We start from the raw sequence: 21,908 nt of genomic DNA, 5'->3' as shown, positions 1-21,908 counted from the left end.
CGATGAAAGACTCACTCTGAACCCATGTAGAATGAGATAACCTTGTACCGGTTCAACGCATTCATAAGGATGAAGAACGAAGATAAATCTTAGAATAGAGAATCAAACACGGATTGAAGATTGAACAGTAATACTTTTATTAATCCATAAAACTCAGCAGAGATCCTCTCCTCAACCTAGGAGGTTTAGAGACTCATACTGATAGAAAATACAATGAAATGTGTAAAGTGTTCGAAGATAATGGTCCTTCCTATCTATATATACTAATCTAATAACTAAGGATTACAAAAATATGATTAACTAAGGTTTGTAGTGTGAAAATCCACTTCTGGGGCCCACTTGGTGAGTGTTTGGGCTAAGCATTAGTGTCTCCCACGTGCTAGGATGCTCCTTGGGCATTGAACGCTGGCTAGGGACACCTTTATGGGCATTGGATGCTGGCCACTTCTCTGTGGGTGTTAGACACCTGGACTGGGGTAGATGGCTGGCGTTGAATGCCAGTTTTGGGCCTTCAATTCTGAAGCAAAGTATAGACTATTATATATTTCTGAAAAGCTTTGGATGTTAGCTTTCCAACACCGTTGAGAACTCTCCATTTGGATATCTGTATCTCCAGAAAAGCTCTTTCAAGTGCAAGGAGGTCAGATCGTGACAGCATCTGTAGTGCTTTCTCTCCTCTGAATCAGACTTTTTCTCCAACTCCTCAATTTTAGCCAGAAAATACCTAAAATTGCATAAAAACACACAAACTCATAGTAGAATCCAAAAATGTAAATTTTACACTAAAACTTATGAAAATATAATAAAACTTAAATAAAACATGCTAAAAACTATATGAAAATGATGGCAAAAAGCGTATAAAATATCCGCTCATCATAGAGGCTAGTGCTTTCATTTTTCTTTGGAAGAGAGAAGCTTGTTCTGCTTTCAGTGGGGACTAGGGAGAAGGAAGGAGAAAGGAGAAAGGACTCTAGGGCTGGGGGCACACGCAGGCTTTCTGAATTTGTTTTCTAAATGAAACAACATCGTTTCATTTGAACCAGCCGGGTCCTGGTTCGGTCTGACTGGCTAGTTTAACGGTTCGCATCTGATTTTTGAATAAGCGGTTTTACCTAAAAAATCAAACCGTAGAAGCTATTGGTTCATTGTCGGGCCGGTCCGATCCATTTTTAGAACCATGCTTAATGTAACGTGAAGGACTAATTTGGTACATCTCTAATGATGACATAGCGGATGACACGTGGACGAATACTGTTGTGACACATGGCCAAATAGTATTGTGTCACGTGGCACAACCATCTACGTCACCATACGATGTCACTAGTCAACACATCATCATACTATTATATATGGCCAAACTATCGAGTGACATGTGTCACTAACAGTCTACATCATGAAGCCATGTCATCACGCCGTTAACGAAAAATGGGTCAAGGATTAACATGGTGCACTTTTGTCAATCTCAGAGACGTAATTGATGTAATTGGAATCTTAGAGACGATTTTGGTGCACGACGCCAATCCCATGTACTATTTTGAGGTTTAACTCTACATTCCTTACATATATATAATATGATTTGATTATTGAATAATGGTACAATCTAAATCTTTTTGTTAATCAAATCCAATCAAGTTGGTCTGACATAACAAAAATCAGTTATAACTAATATTATTCTAAGTATTGTTGTTTAACTTGGTTAGACTTGGGTAAAAAAAAAACTTGAATGTATAACATTATTCTTGATTATTATACTTGGTTACTAAAAGTATTACCTAATATTTTTTAATTGATTACTTGTGTAAAATTCTTTTAAATTGGGATTGCACATAATTTAAATTTATTGTAATAAATTTTATTTATTTTTAATATTTTATTACATAATATAAAATATTTTAATTTATTATAAAAATAATTTAAATTTTTTATATATTTCATAGTTATTAATATAATATATTTATTTTGTTAATATTTAATTATTAATAAATGAATATATAATAAAACTTTAAATCAAATATTTTATATCAAGTTAAAAAAATTTTATATTATGTGATCAAATATTAAAATAAATAAATTCAATAAAATAATAATAAATATATTATTATTATTATTATTATTATTATTATTATTATTATTATTTGATTTAATTAAATAAGTGTTTCTAATATATATATATATATATATATATATATAATAATTGTTTATAAATATTTTAGTAAAATACACTAAAGTATGTTTTATTTTAATTTTACAAAAAAAGAAATATATATTTGATTAATCTAAATATTATTAAATATTTTACACGACAAGAAGTCTCTTTTTACCCGAGGAAATCTCTTTTCTCCTCTTGTACATAATTAAGATGCATGCATTCAGTGCATTGTACATCTAAATATCCTTATTACCTCATGGCACCGTTCCGAATTCAATTTTGTTATGGCTATCTTTAGGGGTGTTCACTGTTCACAGTGCGGTTTAGATCCGTTTTGAGTCAAAAATTTATCTGATCTGAATTCTAATTTTACTTGCAGTGCGATTTAAATTAAATATTTTTTTAAAAAAAATTCGATCTGATTCGATCCAATTTCAAGTGCTTTGGATTGGATTAGATTTGCGGTTTTGTAAATTAAAAAAATTAAATACATATAACAAGTCTTAACAATATCTCAAAAAACTAACGATAAGTCGATAACATAATAATAGAAATAAAATTATAGGTTAGTTAAAATAAATAAATAAATAACATTTTGAACATAAAATATTTATTAAATAATAATAATACATGAATAATATAAAAATGTATAACAAATTGAACATGTTATAAGTATAATTGTAAATATAATAATAAAATAATAATATTATAGCACATTGTGTGATTTGGATTGGATTGGATCGGTAATGAAAAATAGATCCGAAATCCAATCCAATCCAATGATTTGCAAAAAATAAAATTCAATCAAATCTAAATTAGTACAATTTTAATTGATTTTCAGTTTGAATTAAATTGAATGAACAGTTTAATTTGGACCGGTTTAGATTTGAACACCCTAGCTATCTTCTCCATTGCCATTAATTCTTATAATCATACATTCCATTATTTACTTTGTCCGAAAGCCTATATATCTTTGCTCGTTTCGGAAAAATAAAATTATATATACCACCACTGTTGTCTGTTCCATTGAATTAGTCTCCAAAAAGACAAAAGTCTTTTATTTAAAGATATAGATCAGGTAAAATAATTTAGTTAAATATGTTAATAATTTTAATTATTAATTTTATATAAAAATATATATGATGTGAATAATTGTTTTATTAAATGTTAAATAATTTAGACACAAAAAATATTAAATAATTTAGTTAAAATATATATTTTAAAACGTGTTAAAATTATTATTAATATTTTTTAAAATAAAGAAATAAAAGATATATTAAAAATATAAAATTATATCTTTTCATAAAATAATTTTAAAATAAATAATTTTAACATATATTTTAAAGACACATTTAACTAAACTCAATATTAAATGATAATAATTGTTTTTATTGATTAAAAAAATTAACAAATACAAATAAATACCTAAATTATAATTGAATAAAGTTACCCGGCCCATTGCCAAACACTGCCGTATGTGTTTGTCTTTCAAAGTTCTTCAAATAGCTATATATAAACTATAGAGAGAGCCTAATAAGTGCTATACATCTTCGCCCCCATGCATTTCAATTATTCCCACACATACAATATAGAAATTGCCATATTAAAATGTCATATGAACTCATCAGAAACAATAATCCCAATAATTATTCCCTTCTATGCGCGTTTCAGGGGATATATAGTAGCTCAAACAGTTCTTTTTCAAAATCAAACTGGCCATTGTTATCTGCTCCAGCAACGTGTGGTGTTGAGGTAGAAGGTTGGACAAAATCTTGCCCCGTTCCTAGTTGATCTGCATGATATGATAAAGCAGATGGATAAACAAATTCAAGGAAGCTAAAATTAAAGCATAGCTTGTTAAATACTATATATATATATATATAAAAGGATAAACGGGCAAAAATACATTCAAATAATTTTGTCGTTAAAAAATATACTAAAATTTTGTTATCGATAAAAATACTCTCAAATAATTTAAAAATATGATAAAAATATCCAACGTTAAATATGTATTATCAAAAAATATATTATAAATATATACTCAGCGAAAAATCAACTAAGAATAAAAATATCTCACTTTTTTAATCATGTTTACAAAAAATCGCATTAAAATTTAATTTTTAAAATATTTTTTAAAAAATACATATTTAATATTAAATATTTTTATTGTATTTTTAAATTATTTTAAAATATTTTTGTCGATAATAAAATTCGAGTAATTTTTTGTTAATACAAAATTATTTGAATTTATTTTTTGAATCACATACAAGATTACTGCACAACTAGATAAAGAAAGATAGGCAGTACTACAAAATTATTAAGAGATCTGTGTTCTAACAAAAAGTACAAAACTGTTTAATATAGATATAATAAAGTAATGCTTTATCCTGTGGGTTAAGTTCTATTTTTTTTTTAATAATTAAAATATCTTAATTTTATTTTAAATATTTTATTTGTATTCTAGTTTATTTTTTTTTATTAAAATTAATTTTTCTTTTAAAAAATTATTTTATTATATTTTTTTTCTTATTTCTATATCAGTTTTATTATCAAATTATTACAATTACCAAGGTCATTACAACTACTATTATAATTATGTTGTTGACATTACCTAGATAAAGATGACAATAAAAAAAAGTACTTTTAAAAGATAAAAAAAAATTGTGACTAAATAATTAAAATAAAACAAAATAAAATATTAGAATAAAATAGAAGGTTTCAAAAACTAAGAATAAAACTTAATCCAAATAGTTAGATAATACCAAAACAGTAATTTATTTATCCGTTTAATACATATACATACTTGCATAATTCATACCTTGATGTTGTAGACTTGCCATTGGGCCTGGAAAGGTATGTGCAAATGCTAGTGTCTCCTCAACATGCTGCTGTATATATTGTCAACCAAGCATACTATAATATCATCAGATATCCATCGATAAATAATAATGTAGGTATATATTCATGAATTTTTTATTTTTTAAATCAAAGTAAAAATACAAGAGAAAATCAAACGTTAATCTAGGATTATTACCAATGATGATCCTAGTCAGATAGGTCGATTAGAATCTCAAAATATAGAGCTCTTTAAAAACACTGGTAAAATAATAACTTTTTCTTACCATGTATAGGCAAGAGTAAATTTTACAACTCTAACTATTACAATTTCTTATTAACTCTAAATGAAATAATAATTCATCCTGGTTATTGTATTGTAATGATAATTAACAGGCATCGCCTAAACCAGTTTATAAAGTCCTGCAATAATTATTTATACAACTCTTATTACCAGAGATATAACAGGATTAGTATATTTAAAAGCTGATGATCAGTAATTCTGTTTTGTCCCACTAATTAATTATCACAAAGATTCAAGTTAAAAGAAGTATGATACTACCTATACGGATCAGAGGTAGGTGTACCTTATCATCATCGGAGTTGATGATAATATTCTGCGGATGACACTTTTGTCCTTGACATGTCACTGCCGGCGGAGGATAACAACTAGTCTTAGCATGCTTAAGTGTTTCCCTCAGCTTTCTTGGACTTTGGCCAAATGTCTGTGGCCAAAAACAGAAGATTCAAGTGAAAATCTATCATATACTCAAATCACACGCGCACTGCACTGTATATTAATAAAGGTTTAGCTAACTTTGTCCTAAGGGCATAAAGAACACGAGTTAAGATTGTTATTAATAAAAAATTTTAAATAATTTATTTTAATAAATATACAATAAATGCATCAAAAATTTAAATTTTGCATGTTCGCTGAAACCTATTAATAATTAAGTTTCAAATAGTAAAAAAATAAAACATGAACAAATAACATACCTTTTGTAACAAAGGAAGATCGGTGGGGTTGTCAAAACGCAAGAGATCGTCAACAGTTTGGATTTTAAGGTGACGAAAGAGGCGGTCATGGACGTGACCATCTTTTGATATGTTGACCAATCGCCATATTTCGTCCTTAGGTGAGGGAGGGTAATGCTTCTTATTCCCTGATAATGGTTGATGATTAAGATTATGTGTAATTAATTATTATTATTAAGTAAATAATTAGTTGAGTAGTGACCTCTGCTTTCCTTGACCCTGAAAGGATTGCTTACAGCTTCTCCGACGTGTTGTTGATGACAAGGTAAGTGAACAATGGCTCCTAATCTGTAACGGCTGCTTCTTGTACGCTTTGAGTTACCGGTGAAGCTCATGTTGATGTGACCAACTCCTTCCTTTAGTGTGATAACCGTTTTTCCTTTTAGTAACATGGCTTTATCTTCTCTTTGGTGAACGATGTTGTGCTTGAATTCGCTTGTGCTCCACCTTCCATTGGAGCCGAAATCGCCGTTGAGGGCACAAATCTCGACCTTAATGGAAGACAGTGGGCCATGTGTTACTACTGAATTACTCACAGTATCATATAGAGAAACCTCAACATCATTTTCTTTCGCTTTGATTTTGGAGTCTTTATAAATTGTATCACCCAAATCACCCTTGAAAACCAACTTGTAGCGTTTCTCCGCCGCCCTAGCAGATGTCGTCGTTACGCTGCAACAAATTAAATTACATCAATTACTTCATCCATATTATTAAGAATTAAATTAATTAAGAGGAAGAAATTAAAACAAACCCTGAATGTAGTGATGCTTTGAGCTCCGCCACGGACAGTTTGCTCTCCAACTCCTCCTTTACCTAATTGAAATAATACGATACAGAGACCATAAGCGTTAAGTTAACTACTTCCCGAATTTTTCAAAGAAAATAAAAAAGAGTGTTATGTATTTTGTTACCACTTTCCGAATGAATTTTGTGAGAGCCGGCACGATTTCCGTTTCTATGTTGAGCTTCACATATTTTCCAGTCCTGATACTAAGTAATTAACACAAGACACAAGAGAAAGAAACCACAACTTAATTAAACACACAATATAGCAGATAAGAAATTAGAATTTGTTTATTGATACCAGATGCCTCCCTCCTCACGTCTCCGCTTTAAGTCTCCAGCTTGGCTTAGTGTGTTCATTTTAGAAACACAATAATCAATATTATTCAAATTCAACAACTAAAACCCGCTAGTTTAAGCTGCGTAAAGTTAACTTGATCTTTGTATGTAGGGCTATCAGATCACTACTTACTAAGAACGAACTATCACTTATCAAGAAGGATTATATTAATTTCACATTAACGTTCATGATGCTGATTGAAGTGCTTTTTAATTTATAGAGATTAGCTGCGAACCTAAGAGAGAAGATTAATTAATTTCAATATGAACATTCGAGGAAAACGAATTGTGTTGCACCACCACCACCCCGCGTTTATTAATGCCGCGTCTTATGAAAGCCTTCTAACGTTTATGCAGTTATAAAATTAGTTTTGCCCTAATTAAACTACGGGGCAACACAAAAATTCAAAATTTAATAATTTAGAGTGCTATATATTATATATATGCTCTCTAATAAAATTGTTTATATCACTCGCATGAAAATGATAAAATATAAATATATATTATATTAAATAATTTAATCGAACATCATAAATTATTTAAAATTTTTCAGTCATTATTTTTACGTAAAACTATTTTTAAATAACTTAAAATCACATCCCAACCTCAAACACACAAATTAACAACCCAGGGATCATAAAATAATAATTAAACCATATCAATTTCCAGGATAGTTCGCGTTCCTTTCCTTGCCAAGAAATTTCCGGCCCCAGCAATTTCTGTGAAAAGCTCTCCTTTGTATAGATGATGATAATATGTTATATACAGATGTAGTGCTATATATTACGGTTATTTGTTAACTGTGGCAGTTCTAATTAATCCAAGGGTACTTTAATTAATTTTTTTCCTTTTGCCATTTACTAACACTACATGCTAGTCTTTAACCCTATATGACATTTTAAGTTCATATTCTTGCTGAACAGAAAACGTCTTTCCAAACGTGAAAAATAGTAGAAATAATTATTACCTAATCTATTTAAATAGTTATTCTTCGTTCTCATGATATATTTCTGTTTGACTATCTGTCTTTTTATGCAATTCATATTTATTAATGATTATCACGCTAATTGAAATAGCTTAATTAGTTTGGTGGTCGCGGTCAACATTACTTTATTTTTTAAACATGTAGTTTTTTTTTCCCCTTAAAAAAACGAAAGAAAAATACGAGTTGACAACAGTTATTTCATATTTTTCAGTGACCATTTTTTCTCCCGCAATATTATATATTGCACCAAAATTTGAGTTAAATCATTGGATTGGTGCAAAAGAATTAAGAAGCACTTTAGCTGATGAGCATAATTATATTCAAAGAAAACATTAAAAAAACACACCCAGGCCAGAAGTCAGAATGATATAAGTTAACTAGGGATAATTGCCCTGCAATTCTCTTATCATAAGCCTAGTGCATGCATCGACCTAATGATTAATCAAAGCATCAAAATTAATTCGCAATGTTACATGAACATATAATATGCAAACTCAACAGTCAACACGCAATAATCATAACCCACTTTGCATAGATATGAATATGCGTTCAGTATAATTTATTAAATGTTTTAAAGGTATGGATTTAACTAACATATATTTTAAAATTATTAAACAAGGTTTTTATAGAAAAATGTGTAAAATTTAATTTCTAATACATTTGTTATATTTTTATTAAAATACAAAATTTAAAAATTTTAATGATAATAACTTTAATATATATTCTTAAAATAGATATTAACAAACTTTAAAGTAAATAAAATTTTTGATTTATGTTATATACATCAGCCATATTAGAGAATTATTAGTTTAAAAAGGTAAAAAGAAAAATTAATTTTTAAAAGTTTAATTTTATATTTTGAAAATATCATTTATTTGCTCTTAAATTAGAAAAGTGTTTTCTACACGCAAAAATATGAATAAATGATCAAATTAATTCCGAAAAAATTATTCATTTTTTAAATTAGTCTTCGAAACATTTTTTGAATTAAATTTATTTTTCAAAGATTTTAAATTAGTTATTTTAGTTCTTCCGTCATGTAACACGTTAAGTGGTAGCACAACACATACTTAATACTTCTAATTGACAGTTAATATAATAAATTTATGAAATTAGATTAAATCAACTCTAAAATAAAAAATTCTAATACCTCAAGTTTTTTTTTTAATTAGGTTTTAATTTGATATAATTTTAAAAATTTATCATGTTAATAGTCAATTAAAATTTCTATGTATATCTTGTAATATCGTTTAACGAGCCACAATAAAAAATTTTGGCATCGTCAATAAATAACAGAAGGACTAACACAATTAATTTAAAATATTTAAAAGATAAATTTGATTAAAAATATTTTTTAAAGACTAATTTAAGTTGTGATATTTTATAAACGAATTTAACCCTTTATCCCAAAATATCAATCCACTCAAAAATTTTCGGAAAGTTCCTAACACAACTTTTGAAAAATAAAATATACAATCAATTATGTTGGCTTTTTATATTTAAATTAAATAAATTTAATATTTATTGAAATATATAATCCATAGAGTAGTTACTAATTTAAATACGTGTTACTTAGATACTGAAACATAAAAATCATAAAAAAACATAATCCAATGACTTAGTATCTAGGATAAGTAATAGTGTGTGAAAACAAATAAATCGGTTAAATTCAGAATACATATATACAAACTGCACATTTATTTATAAATCTGATTTATTTATTTTTACACATTGTTATTTATTCAGATATATACTGAGTTACTGGATTGTATTTTTATGATTTTTGTGTCTCAGTATTTATGATGTGTAACCGTATTTAAATGAGTAAATACTTAATGGATTGCATATTTTGTAAATATTAATTTTTTTAATTTAAATATAAAAAAGTCTAATTATGTTCGTTAGATATATATTAAAATTAATCATTAGTTTAAAATGTATGTTAAAATATAAAATATATTAAAAATAAATTAAATAATATATATTATACATAAATATATAATAACTAATTTTAATGTATAAATAATATTTTTAATGGACAATACATTTTTAAAGTTCAACCATTTTTAGATTGATTCCACTAGAAAACTAACTAAGATATAATTAACTTAGACTTTTTCTTTTTAGATTATTACTGATATTTTGTTGGTAGGTCTTAGGTCTGGTAATGTATAAAGTAGCATAGTATTTAGATTCTATCTTAATCTTAGTTAAATTTTTTCTAAAATTTAATTTTATTTTATTTGTAAGGTGAGAATCTTTTATTCTTAAACTCTATTCGCATCTTAAAATTCTTTCATTTAATTTTATCGATATTAAAAATATTTTTTTAATTAAATATAATATTTAATCATTCTATATTTTTATAAATATATTGTTTTGCGATGTACCTGAAACAGATTGTAAATTAATTTAGGTTCGGAAAAGAAGTTAAAAATGGTGATAAGAGTGCTAAATTTAATTTCTAATACATTTGTTATATTTTTATTAAAATACAAAATTTAAAAATTTTAATGATAATAACTTTAATATATATTCTTAAAATAGCTATTAACAAACTTTAAAGTAAATAAAATTTTTCATTTATGTTATATACATCAGCCATATTAGAGAATTATTAGTTTAAAAAGGTAAAAAGAAAAATTAATTTTTAAAAGTTTAATTTTATATTTTGAAAATATTATTTATTTGCTCTTAAATTAGACAAATGTTTTCTACTCGCAAAAATATGAGTAAATGGTCAAATTAGTTTCGAAAAAATTATTTATTTTTTAAATTAGTCTTTGAAACTTTTTTTGAATTAAATTTATTTTTTAAAAATTTTAAGTTAGTTATTTTAGTTCTTCGTCATATAATACGTTAAGTGATATCACAACACACACTTAATAGTTTTAATTGGTAGTTAATATAATAAGTTTATAAAATTAGATTAAATCAATTCTAAATTAAAAAATTCTAATATCTCAAGTTTTTTCTTCAATTAGATTTTAATTTGATATAATTTCATAAATTTATCATGTTAATAGTCAATTAAAACTTCTATGTATATTTTATAATATCGTTTAACGAGCCACAATAAAAAATATTGACACCATCAATAAATAACAAAAAGACTAACGTAATTAATTTAAAATATTTAAAAGATAAATTTAATTAAAAATATTTGTTGAGGACTAATTTAAATTGTGATATTCAGAATCGAATTTAACCCTTTATCCCAAAATATCAATCCACTCAAATTTTCGGGAAGTTCCTAACACAACTTTTGAAAAATAAAATATACAATCAAGTATGTTTGTTTTTTATATTTAAATTAAAAAAATTTAATATTTATCGAAATATATAATCCATAGAGTTACTAATTTAAATACGTGTTACTTGGATACTGAAACATAAAAATCATAAAAACAAATAAATCGGTTAAATTCAGAATACATATATATAAACTGCACATTTATTTATAAATCTGATTTATTTGTTTTTACACATTGTTATTTATTCAGATATATACTGAGTTACTAGATTGTATTTTTATGAATTTTGTGTCTCAGTATATGTGACCGTATTTAAATTAGTAAATACTCAATGGATTGTATATTTCGTAAATATTAAATTTTTTAATTTAAATATAAAAAAGTTTAATTATGTTTGATGTATATTAAAATTAATTATTAATTTAAAATATATGTTAAAATATAAAATATATATTAAAAATAAATTAAATAATATATATTATATATAAATATATAGTAGCTGATTTTAATGTATAAATAATATTTTTAACGAACAATACATTTTACCATTTTTAGATTGATCCCATTAAAAAACAAACTAGGATATAACTAACTTAGACTTTTTCTTTTTAGATTATTACTGATATTTTGTTAGTAGGTCTTAAGTCTGATAACAAGGGCGGAGCTACTTATAAAGAAAGGGGGCAGTCGCCCCCCTAATTTTAATTTTTTACATATAAATTATATGTAAATTTTTGTTTAATCCCTCTTAAAATTTTATTTTAATCTTATTTTATTGTATAAATATTTTTGGCCTTCCTCTAATATTTTATCTAGCTCCGCCTCTATCTAAAAATGTATAAAGTAGGATAGTATTTAGATTCTATCTTAATCTTAGTTACAGGTTTAAAATTTTTTAAAATTCAATCTTATTTTATTTGTAAGGTGAGAAATCTCTCACTCTTAAATTCTACTTGCATCTTAAAATTCTCTCATTTGATTTTATCGGTACTAAAAATATTTTTTTAATTAAATACAATATTTAATTATTTTATATTTTTATAAATATATTGTTTTGGAATGTACCTGAAACAGATTGTAAATTAATTTAGGTTCGGAAAAGAAGTTAAAAATGGTGATAAGAGTGCTAAAGATGTCTTCACGCCAATTTCAAAAACAGTAATAGAGTACCAACTAAAGATTTTGATGCAGCAATAATTTTAAGTAAATTTAAATGAGTTAGGAGAGAATATAATAATATCTAAATTTAGTGAGATATTTATAAAATAGAGTGATAATTTCCTAGATCTTTCTGAATGAATAGTGGGTGATTCATTCTCTTAATTAATACATGAAAAATTATTCCACGTTGTGGAGATACCGCACGTGGATAATAACGGAGATAATAATAGGGAACAGTAACTTACCCCCAAGTTAAGTGGGACACGGGTTATGGTACCCATGCTTCTGCCAAGTTGCGTAGGCTGACTTGCATCTCCTAAACCACATCTGAGTGGATATGGGTTGCTCTCCAGGCGGCTATGGCCTTTGTTCTTTGAGCCATGGTGCAAACTGCAAACACATACTAATAAAATAGAAAAAAAAAAGATTAAATACATATTAAAATTAAAAATAATAAAATCATAATAAAATTATATTAAAAAATATTGATTCGATCTCATCAATTTTATTATGTATGTATTATAATTTTTAATTACATATTATAATATATCAAAAATACGAATATATTGAATTGAATTAAGTTTAAATTCATAATTAATATTACTCGTAGTTTAATTTACTCTGCTTTCAATAATTAATTTGCTATAAATTGAATTGCCAATTTTATTTGTAAGAATTGGATCGAATTAAATACCTACAAATAAAACTAATATTCATTAAGTCCAGTTACCAAATCATTTTTAAAAAAAAGAGAAATAAGAAAAAAATGATTTTGTAATTTTTCTTATCCAAGATATCTTATCCGTCATCACTTTATCAGTCCATGTAAAATAAGGTTGATGACCAAATATTAATTCATTTATATGGCATGAAAATTGTACTGACAACAGGGGATATGTGTAAGATCCATGTTAATATTTTTTAAAAGAATTTTCAAAGTTTTTTTTATTTATATTATATTATTATTGCAACTTTGGTAACAAATAGACACACAAAAAAAAAAAAAAACTATGGTAACAAATTAAATGTTTTCTGTAGAGTAGTAAGGATCTAAAAAACGAACCGATTATTTAAATTATTTTAATTATTGATTTAATCGATTTAATTATGGTTCAATTAAAACAACTGTTTAGTCACCAAAAAAAAAAATTAAAACAACTGTTTTATAATAAAATATAAATAAATACATTAAAATATAATTATAATCTAATATAAATATTAAAATATAATCTAAATTTAAAGTATTATATTAACCAAAATTTTATGACGCTATCGAAATATAAACTTAAGAGTTAAATAACAAAAAAAAATATCAAAATATAAAATACCAACATAAAAATAAATTATTATCAGCAAGTGCTTTTTAATTGATACTATTCTCAAATTGTGATCATAAAATGTATTAATAATAAGAGTAGTCTCTGTTTTGGGAAAAAATTTGTATGAAACGCTGGCCTAAAGTCAACGATACTGCTTGGGGAAGACTGGTGAAGAAGCAAGCAATAGTTGTGAGTTGTAACAACTAGATCTGACTAAAAGTTCTTGGAATAATGGAATATATAAATCTAAGCAGAAAAGTTATTTTAGGCTGCGAATTGAAGGAGGAGGGACACAACTGACCTTTGAGCTGAAGCTATTATTGCTTTTGCTTTTGTAGAACTTGTCCATCAGACCATTGATGATAGCAGAGCTCCTCTATTGCCAGATACATACATCATCTTCTTCGCATTCAACTCGGATCTGTATTTCTACATATTGTTTGTTGTTGGAAATGTAAGCCTAAGAAATAAGAATACGTACATATGGCTGGAGAGTGGAGGAGAAGGAGAAGTGGCCATGACGGACTTATCACTTGAACATAAATTAATGGCAGTTATATTGACTTGGCGGTCAACTTACAGCTAGTTCAATTGTTATCATTATTATTTTGTCTGTTTCGGACTTTCCGTGTGGAATCTTGTCTTCTACCATACCACGTGAGGCATTGCAAATAATACAATATAGTTTAGACAACATTATTTCATTTTATTTTCGTTCTATATATGTTAATAATATAATTTTCTCCGTTCAATTGTATATCTAAAATGCGAAGCAACATTGAATTGAATTTGGGAACCAGATATACAATTACATTCACTCGCATAAAAGAATAAACAGGAAACTGACTAGACTAGACAAGACGAATTGCTAAAGACACCATGACCGTCACCGTGGTTTAGGTTCAGGGATGGTTATTTACTTATTTACGTTACAGCTTACAAGAGAATAAAGTAATGAAGCAAATCAATAGTGATCGTGGGAAAGAAGGTTGGCCTTCCTATTAGCGGCATAGAGTATGGTCCATTTAAGAGCATTTCGGAGTTTAGTCGAATGATTTTGCCCCATAATCACCTCCATCAGAGTTCAAGGGGTAATTTATTAGAAACTGATCAAGCTGTAATGGATTCATGTACTCTTCCCATTTGGCCTCATATAGCAGTTGTTTACTGGAACACCCTACTTGTTCGCCTCCACCGATTGCCCATGGTTGAACCATATGTCCTTGCCCTTCCCCTACAACACCGGTGTTCCTCGAACTTGCTTCAAATGGTTTCAAATCATTCAGGTTCTTGTATGCATCCTGCTTTATTGTTTCCACGCAACGCTGCCATTCACATACAAACACAAGTCTCTTCATCAAATTAGGTACTATATATTGAAACTGTAGCAAGTGTTCTCAATCATACTCATAGGAAAAAGCGGCAGAAGAACACAAACCTTGCCTTCCGCATCCAAACACTCTACACTGCAAAAATTTTGGCCATCATATGAAATAGCCACAGGCTCATAGATGCAATTTAAGAGCAGGGATATTGCTTTTGGTTGCTCTGCTGTTCTTGTGAAATACTGGTAGATGTAGCGCTCATTTTTATCTATCTCACAAGACTTAGCATGCTCAATAATCTTCTCCCAATACTTCCCCGCAATCTTGCAATATCCACAAGCAGAAATTTACATCAGATTAGCATATACATTTAAATATAACAAACTGCAAAATTACCTGTCTTAGTGAAGCTTGGTCAGTTGTGTGCCGGCGCAACAGATCCTTGACAGTTTTAATTCCGTCGTCTGACAACTGCCTGCAGATCTGACCATATTTCGAGATCTTATGCAGACAACTCACCTTGTCATCTAATGAAGGACGATCCGGTTTCTGATTTGCTGAAATGATCACAACAATATGTATTGTAAGTAAAAGATCAATGGACACCCAAAAGCCAAAATCACTTGAAAAAGAATAAAAAAGACTTTGCACTCACCGACTCCTCGCTTATCCTTCACCCTTATAGGCTCACTTCTTCCTTCTTTGATGTCTGCTACAGCGGGAGAATTCGAATGCAGTACTCTAACTCCAATCCGGAACTTGCCACTTCTGGTCCAGCAAGAGTTATCAGTAAACTCAACATTCTTGAAAAAGCCAACTCCATTTTCAATGGTAATAACCGTGTCTCCCTTGAGCAATGGTCCTTTTCCTTCTCTTTGACTTTCTATGTTGCTATTGAATTCCTCAGCAGTCCAATCCTCAATTTCAAAGTCACCCCTCAGGACGCATAGCTGGACCTTCAAGGAGGGACCATCTCCCATGGTGACCTTGGAGTGCTGAACTGTGGCATCGCACACCGCAACTTGGAGCGTGGAACTGTCCTCCGCTCTGATGTTGATGTGTGTGAAAATGGTTGAAGGCAACCCTTTCATCAGACATAACTGCAATGATCTGCCTCCACCTGCTGCTGGACTAATCTTCCGCTTGACCAAAAATCCATGACTGAATTTCAATCACAAAAACAATGTCTCTAATTAAAATGTATGTTTATTTTCTTTTCTTTAGCTTAGTGATACGCGCTTAATCCAACGAGACATAGTTGGAATGGAAACAAACCATGGGGAAGATAGCGAACGGTGCAGCATAGGTGGAATCATCTGTTCTAGCATAGGCGGAATCACCTTTTCTAACATAGGCGGAATTGCCTGTTCTAGCATTGATGGAATAACCTGTTCTAACTGGTTTAAGAAAACAAAGAACAATCAATAATAAATTTTCTTCTTCTTTCTCAAAAGCTTAAGGTTAAGTTTCTTAATATGGACATAAGCAAACAAACAACTCATTTCAACTACAAAGGTGATTTTTTTATGAGAGTATGTTAGAAATCAGCTAGAACAAATACTCACCACTCTCTTAAATTTAGATTCCCGGAGGAACGCCATGTCATTGGTGGAACTAATACCGGAAGCAGTGCTACAAGTAAGCAAAGCAAAACGCGAAAACATGAGAAAAGGGACAAAGACGATAAGAGAGGTGTGAAGTGCATAAAAGACAAGAGAGGTACCGGGTGTCTGGCACTGCTTTTCGTTTACAAAGAGAGACTTGAAGGTCTCTCTCATCATTTCCCTCATTGCATGACGATGCTCGCTTGTTTAGTGCCATTCACTGATGCTTTCTAAACGCAACTTCTGTGTCAAGAGATTTTTAATTTTTTTGGTCAAAGTGATTCTGGCAACCAAAAACAAACAAACGAACAAGCTAGTTCTACACTTGTTGTACGTAGTAGTAAACAATTTCACTCAAGTAGTCTTGGTTTCAAAGCTAGTTACAAGAAAGAAACAAACTGAAAATTTTCAAGCTCAAATCCAGAAAATCTAAACTGTGGTAATCATACAACTACTTTCGTTTTCAGTTGCTTTTATATATGTGTGAAAATGGACAAATGGTTTTAGTGGCAGTCAGGTAGTTTCAGAGAGAATGAGATGCGAGAGAGAGAGAGAGATTCAGAATTTGATAAATTGAGAGAGTGAATTGCTTAACCAGTTGAAGTGAATGATGGAGGAGCCATGCTTATATAGTGTGCAGGGATTTAAGTTAAGGGGAATGCTCTACGCGCAGGGGTTTAAGTTAAGGGGAACGCTACGCGTCTTTCTTTTTAAGATATTTTTTCATAATTAAAATTTAACACATATAATTATTTAAATTATATTATTTTTGTCAAAATTAAATGAAACAAATTAATTTGATCGAAAAATAGTGAATTAAATTTTGAATTTATTTAAATTAATATTATTTTTTATAAAAAATTATTACAATATCCCTATTATATCAAATGACTAAAATACTCTTATTATATATATTAATTTTGAGAATTCTAAATTTTAGACATTTTCTTCTCTATCGTTATAAAGTTAGAATTTAAAGTTTTCAAAAAAAAAAAATATATATATATATATATATATATATATGATAGAGATATTTTAATTATATTTTATAATAAAAATATTGTAGTAATTTTTTATAAAAAATATTAATTTATACCAGTTTAAAAATTTAATTTATTAATTTTTTTTGTTAAATTGATTTGTCCGGTCTAATTTTAATAAAAATAATATAATTTAATTAATTATATATGTTAAATTTTAATTTTTAAAAAATATCTTAAAAAAAACCGTTTTTGACATTTTTATCTAAATACCTCTCTTAACTTAAAAACTAATCATCTAACTAATAACTCTACTTAGTTACAATAATATTGTGCTTAGCTGGCATAACTAACACTCCACTCTAACTAACTTTGTCAACATCAGCACGTCTATCATCACTGACTATTCTTTCAATGTGAATCTGGGAAAGATCCTCACTTTCTCATCTATCATCTATCTCTACGGTGTAAAAGTCAAGAAATCCCAAAAATAGAAGTAGAAATAGGGTTGGATAATTAAATCAATAACATTCAAAAATAATAAAATATAATATCTTAGAATATTAAAAAAATTCGAAATCAAATTAAATTGAAATTAAATTAAGTTGCAATCTAATTTAGAAGGCTATAGAAATTATTATAAATGCAAGAAAAAATTATGAAAATTACATAAATGAAAGTTTTTAATGCAACACATCAAGTTTGACAAGTCAACTAAACATTAATGAAGAAATAGTGAGCAATCTAAATATATATGTAATTTAAAGCAAATTCTACAAATTTTATTGTGCCACCTATATATATAACTAAGTATTAATTGTTAAAAAAATTATTATTTTATTAAAAAATTTTGTCTATAAAAAACATATGTTTATGTAATGATCATCACTCCATAAATAAAATGTTTAGTATTTATTTTAAAATTCTTTTTATATTCTTATGATTTCTAGTAAATTTGAGTGATGAAAACGATGGGAAGTGATAGATTATATATCGGAGATTCGAGGAAAACCGTACCGAATTTACTCAAAATAGGTTTCACCTTATATTGTTAGCTTAGCGTGGTGCATTTTTCTTTCTTTGCAACACCAGACCACCATACGCGGTTTTTCATATAAGTAACACGCACTATATCTACTTACCAAGGCATTTTCTAACGCTATTTCAAAATTATCAGAAATTTATATACTTATAAAATTCTTTTTTTTTTTTTTTTCCTTTTGCCAGTTACTAACCCTGCATGCTAGTCTTTAACCCTAAATGACATTTTTCTGTGGTCATTTTTCCCCTTCAATATTGCCCTAAAATTTGAGTTCAATCCTTCGGTTGGTGGAAAAGAATTAAGAAGCACATTAACTGATGGGCTGAGCAAAACTATATTCTAAGAAAACATGCAAAAAACTCTCAGCATGATATAAATTACCTAGGCATATATAATTGCCCTAATAATTAATTCTCTTATCATAAAGCCTAGTGCATTGACTTAGGAATTAATCAAATTAAAGCATCAGAACTAATTCGCAATACTATATATGAACATAATATGCACTCAATATAGCGCAATTTAATGCATATAGATATAGGTATTTATTATGGTGTCTAAAAGATATTGTCTCATTGTTAAAATAGATTAAATAATTAATTTTAAATTTAAAAATATAAAAGTTAAAAAATTTAAATATTTTAAATTTATTATAAAAAATAATTCAAACAAAAATTAGATACTAAATAAAAGATACTATAAAATTGACCATAACTTAATATTCACTCAACAGTCAACACGCAATAGCACAATTTAATGCATATAGATACGAGGAATATGTGTTGAAGAGAACTTATTAGGTGTTTTAAAAGTAAATGACAATTTGGGTTTAGCTAATACAGTAATACTGTATGTATGTGATTTAAGATAAGTGTACGCGTTTTTCACATAAATAACACTACTACTACTACTTACAAAAAGCATTCTAACGGTACCAATTCATAATTACTAGAAATTTATGCAGTTGTAAAGTTAGGTTTATTTAGATATAACTCAACAATTCAAATTTTAATAATTCGGAGGCTATATATGTTTTTTTTTATTTTTTATATTACTCACATAAAAATAATAAATAAGATATAAACACGTACTATATCAAATAATTTAGTGAAACATAATGAATTATTTAAAATTTTTCAATTATCATCTTTACCTAAAAGAATTTTATATAACTAAAAATCTTAGAGTAAAGATGAAACTTGGCCTGTTTGTTTGTTCATTTTCACAAAAAATAAGATATTTTTTGTCTAAAAAAAAGAATATTTCATTTTTAATATTTTTATTTTAGGATTATAAGATTTTTCTATTAAAAAATTTGATAAATAATAACAAAAATTAGTTTTGTGAGAGTTTAATTTGTAATTTGTGGAAATTTTAAATCCCCGCAAATTTTTTTAATAAAATAATAAACTATGATCACTACTATCACTATTTTTTTCATTTTCATCATTATCACTTTTATTTCTACTATTTCTATTGTGTAATTATATTTTATCACCATAATTATTTCTTCTATTATCATCATCACCAATACAAATATCATCAACATTAGTGTTATCTTTTTATTTTTCGTTCTTATTTGAATCTATTTTTTCTCTTAAAAGGTCTTCGAACTGTAATTATTTTTTTCTTGCGACATCATTTCTAACAATAGTCTTTCTCCATGAAAAAATTTTTTTAAAAATAAATTTATTAATAGTTTATGAAAGTTTAAAATTCCACAAATTATAAATAAAATCCTCATAAAATTAATTTTTATTACTATTTAATAAATTTTTTAACAAAAAAATCGTATTATTCTAAAATAAAAAAATTAAGAATCGAAATATTCAATTTTTAAATGAAAAATATCTTATCCTTAGTAAAAACAGACAACAATCGAATTGGGTCTTCACTGAAAGTTTTATAATCATATTTATATATAATATATAAAGGGGGGATTTCGGATATCGGAATATAAAGTAGAATTGTTGATTTCGCGTAGCTTGGGGTTTGAGACGCCTTTCAGATCCCTCAGAAATCAAAATAACATTCCAACCTCAACACACAAATTAACGACCCAAGGATCATAAAATAAATTAAACTATATCAATTTCCAGGATAGTTCGCGTTCATTTTCCTTTCCAGGAAATTTCTGACCGCGGCACTTCCATTATATATTTCATTGTGAAAATCTCTTCTTTAATTTGTATAGTGATGAGGATATGATAAATTGCTAATACAGACTGAGCATTCAAAGCTATTAGTCTATATATTACGGTTAATTATTGGTTAACTGTGGCAGTTATGTTAATACAAGAGTACTTTTTTGCCTTTAGCCCTACATGCATGCTAGTCTTTATTAACCCTAAATGATATTTTAAGTTCATATTATTGTTGCTGAAGAACAACGTAGTTCCAAATTAAACGTCAACAATACTAGAAATAACTAACTACCTAATATATTTAAATAGTTATTATCATGATATATTTCTATTTGACTATCTGTCTTTTTTATGCAATTTATAATTAATTAATGATTATCACGCTAATGGAAATAATTAACCATGCAAGTATACACACTAAAATTAGTTACAGTAAAAATAATTATCTTTTACGTTAACAACGTGAATGATAATCCAAAAAATAAATATAATTGAACGACTATGTAAAACGTCTTATACTATCAATGTATCAAAATTAAACACATATAATATATATAAAAATATAAAATATATATTAAAAATAAATTATATATATATAATAACTGATTTTGGTATGTTTACGGCATGTAAATAATATTTTTGAATAAAAATAGCTTAATTATTTTGATGAACAAGTTCAATAATTTTACTTTATTTTTTAAACATGCAGTTCATTTTTTATTAGAAAAAAGAAAAATACAAGGTGATGACAACAGCTATTTCATATTTTTCAGTGACATTTTTCCCTGCAATATTATATATTGCACCAAAATTTGAGTTCAATTTCGGTTGGTGGAAAAGAATTTAAGAAGCACTTTAGTAGATGAGCATAATTATATTCGAAGAAAACATACAAATAAAACTCTTCATAATTGATATAACATAAAACATAATAATTATATTCAACTGAA

The 21,908-nt window shown here is 27.3% G+C and overlaps 2 protein-coding genes across 7 annotated transcripts; both read right to left on the bottom strand.

The window, feature by feature from the left end:
* Positions 1–3,517: 3,517 nt before the first annotated feature.
* Positions 3,518–7,432, bottom strand: LOC112758056 (calmodulin-binding protein 60 B). 5 transcript variants are annotated; one of them, XR_003179496.3, is made up of 8 exons: positions 7,107–7,432; positions 6,934–7,012; positions 6,774–6,835; positions 6,222–6,691; positions 5,981–6,147; positions 5,572–5,709; positions 4,968–5,062; positions 3,518–3,941 (listed from the first exon to the last, which is right to left on the bottom strand). XR_003179496.3 is itself a non-coding variant. In XM_025806625.2 (8 exons), the coding sequence occupies exons 1-8, from the start codon at positions 7,163–7,165 to the stop codon at positions 3,817–3,819; spliced, it is 1,170 nt and encodes a 389-aa protein (XP_025662410.1). In that variant the 5' UTR covers positions 7,166–7,432; the 3' UTR covers positions 3,518–3,816. The 5 variants fall into 5 exon arrangements, 4 of the variants coding, with proteins under 4 accessions (XP_025662410.1, XP_025662411.1, XP_025662412.1 ...); XM_025806625.2 differs by having other exon boundaries at positions 4,968–5,037; XM_025806626.2 differs by having other exon boundaries at positions 4,968–5,034.
* A 7,188-nt stretch (positions 7,433–14,620) lies between these two features.
* LOC112758055 (calmodulin-binding protein 60 B) lies at positions 14,621–17,443 on the bottom strand. 2 transcript variants are annotated; one of them, XM_025806623.3, is made up of 7 exons: positions 16,912–17,443; positions 16,754–16,820; positions 16,464–16,585; positions 15,844–16,349; positions 15,585–15,745; positions 15,302–15,511; positions 14,621–15,188 (listed from the first exon to the last, which is right to left on the bottom strand). In XM_025806623.3, the coding sequence occupies exons 1-7, from the start codon at positions 17,007–17,009 to the stop codon at positions 14,907–14,909; spliced, it is 1,446 nt and encodes a 481-aa protein (XP_025662408.1). In that variant the 5' UTR covers positions 17,010–17,443; the 3' UTR covers positions 14,621–14,906. The 2 variants fall into 2 exon arrangements, with proteins under 2 accessions (XP_025662408.1, XP_025662409.1); XM_025806624.3 differs by having other exon boundaries at positions 15,708–15,745.
* Positions 17,444–21,908: the final 4,465 nt, after the last annotated feature.

Source organism: Arachis hypogaea, chromosome 16, assembly GCF_003086295.3.
Source record: "Arachis hypogaea cultivar Tifrunner chromosome 16, arahy.Tifrunner.gnm2.J5K5, whole genome shotgun sequence".
NCBI lineage: Eukaryota > Viridiplantae > Streptophyta > Magnoliopsida > Fabales > Fabaceae > Arachis > Arachis hypogaea.
This window is presented reverse-complemented; position numbering and strand designations above follow the sequence as displayed.

Bases quoted from the DNA above. Each gene is read 5' to 3' on its own strand.
- LOC112758056 (XM_025806625.2), bottom strand. From the start codon at position 7,165: ATGAACACACTAAGCCAAGCTGGAGACTTAAAGCGGAGACGTGAGGAG. The intron at 6,692-6,773 runs GTTTGTTTTAAT...AATTTGTTGCAG, and splicing joins AAAGCATCACTACATTCAGG to CGTAACGACGACATCTGCTA. The intron at 3,942-4,967 runs GTATGAATTATG...CATATCATGCAG, and splicing joins GGCAAGTCTACAACATCAAG to ATCAACTAGGAACGGGGCAA.
- LOC112758055 (XM_025806623.3), bottom strand. From the start codon at position 17,009: ATGGCACTAAACAAGCGAGCATCGTCATGCAATGAGGGAAATGATGAG. The intron at 16,350-16,463 runs GTTTGTTTCCAT...ATTGAAATTCAG, and splicing joins CGTTCGCTATCTTCCCCATG to TCATGGATTTTTGGTCAAGC. The intron at 15,512-15,584 runs GTAATTTTGCAG...GGATATTGCAAG, and splicing joins ACCAAGCTTCACTAAGACAG to ATTGCGGGGAAGTATTGGGA.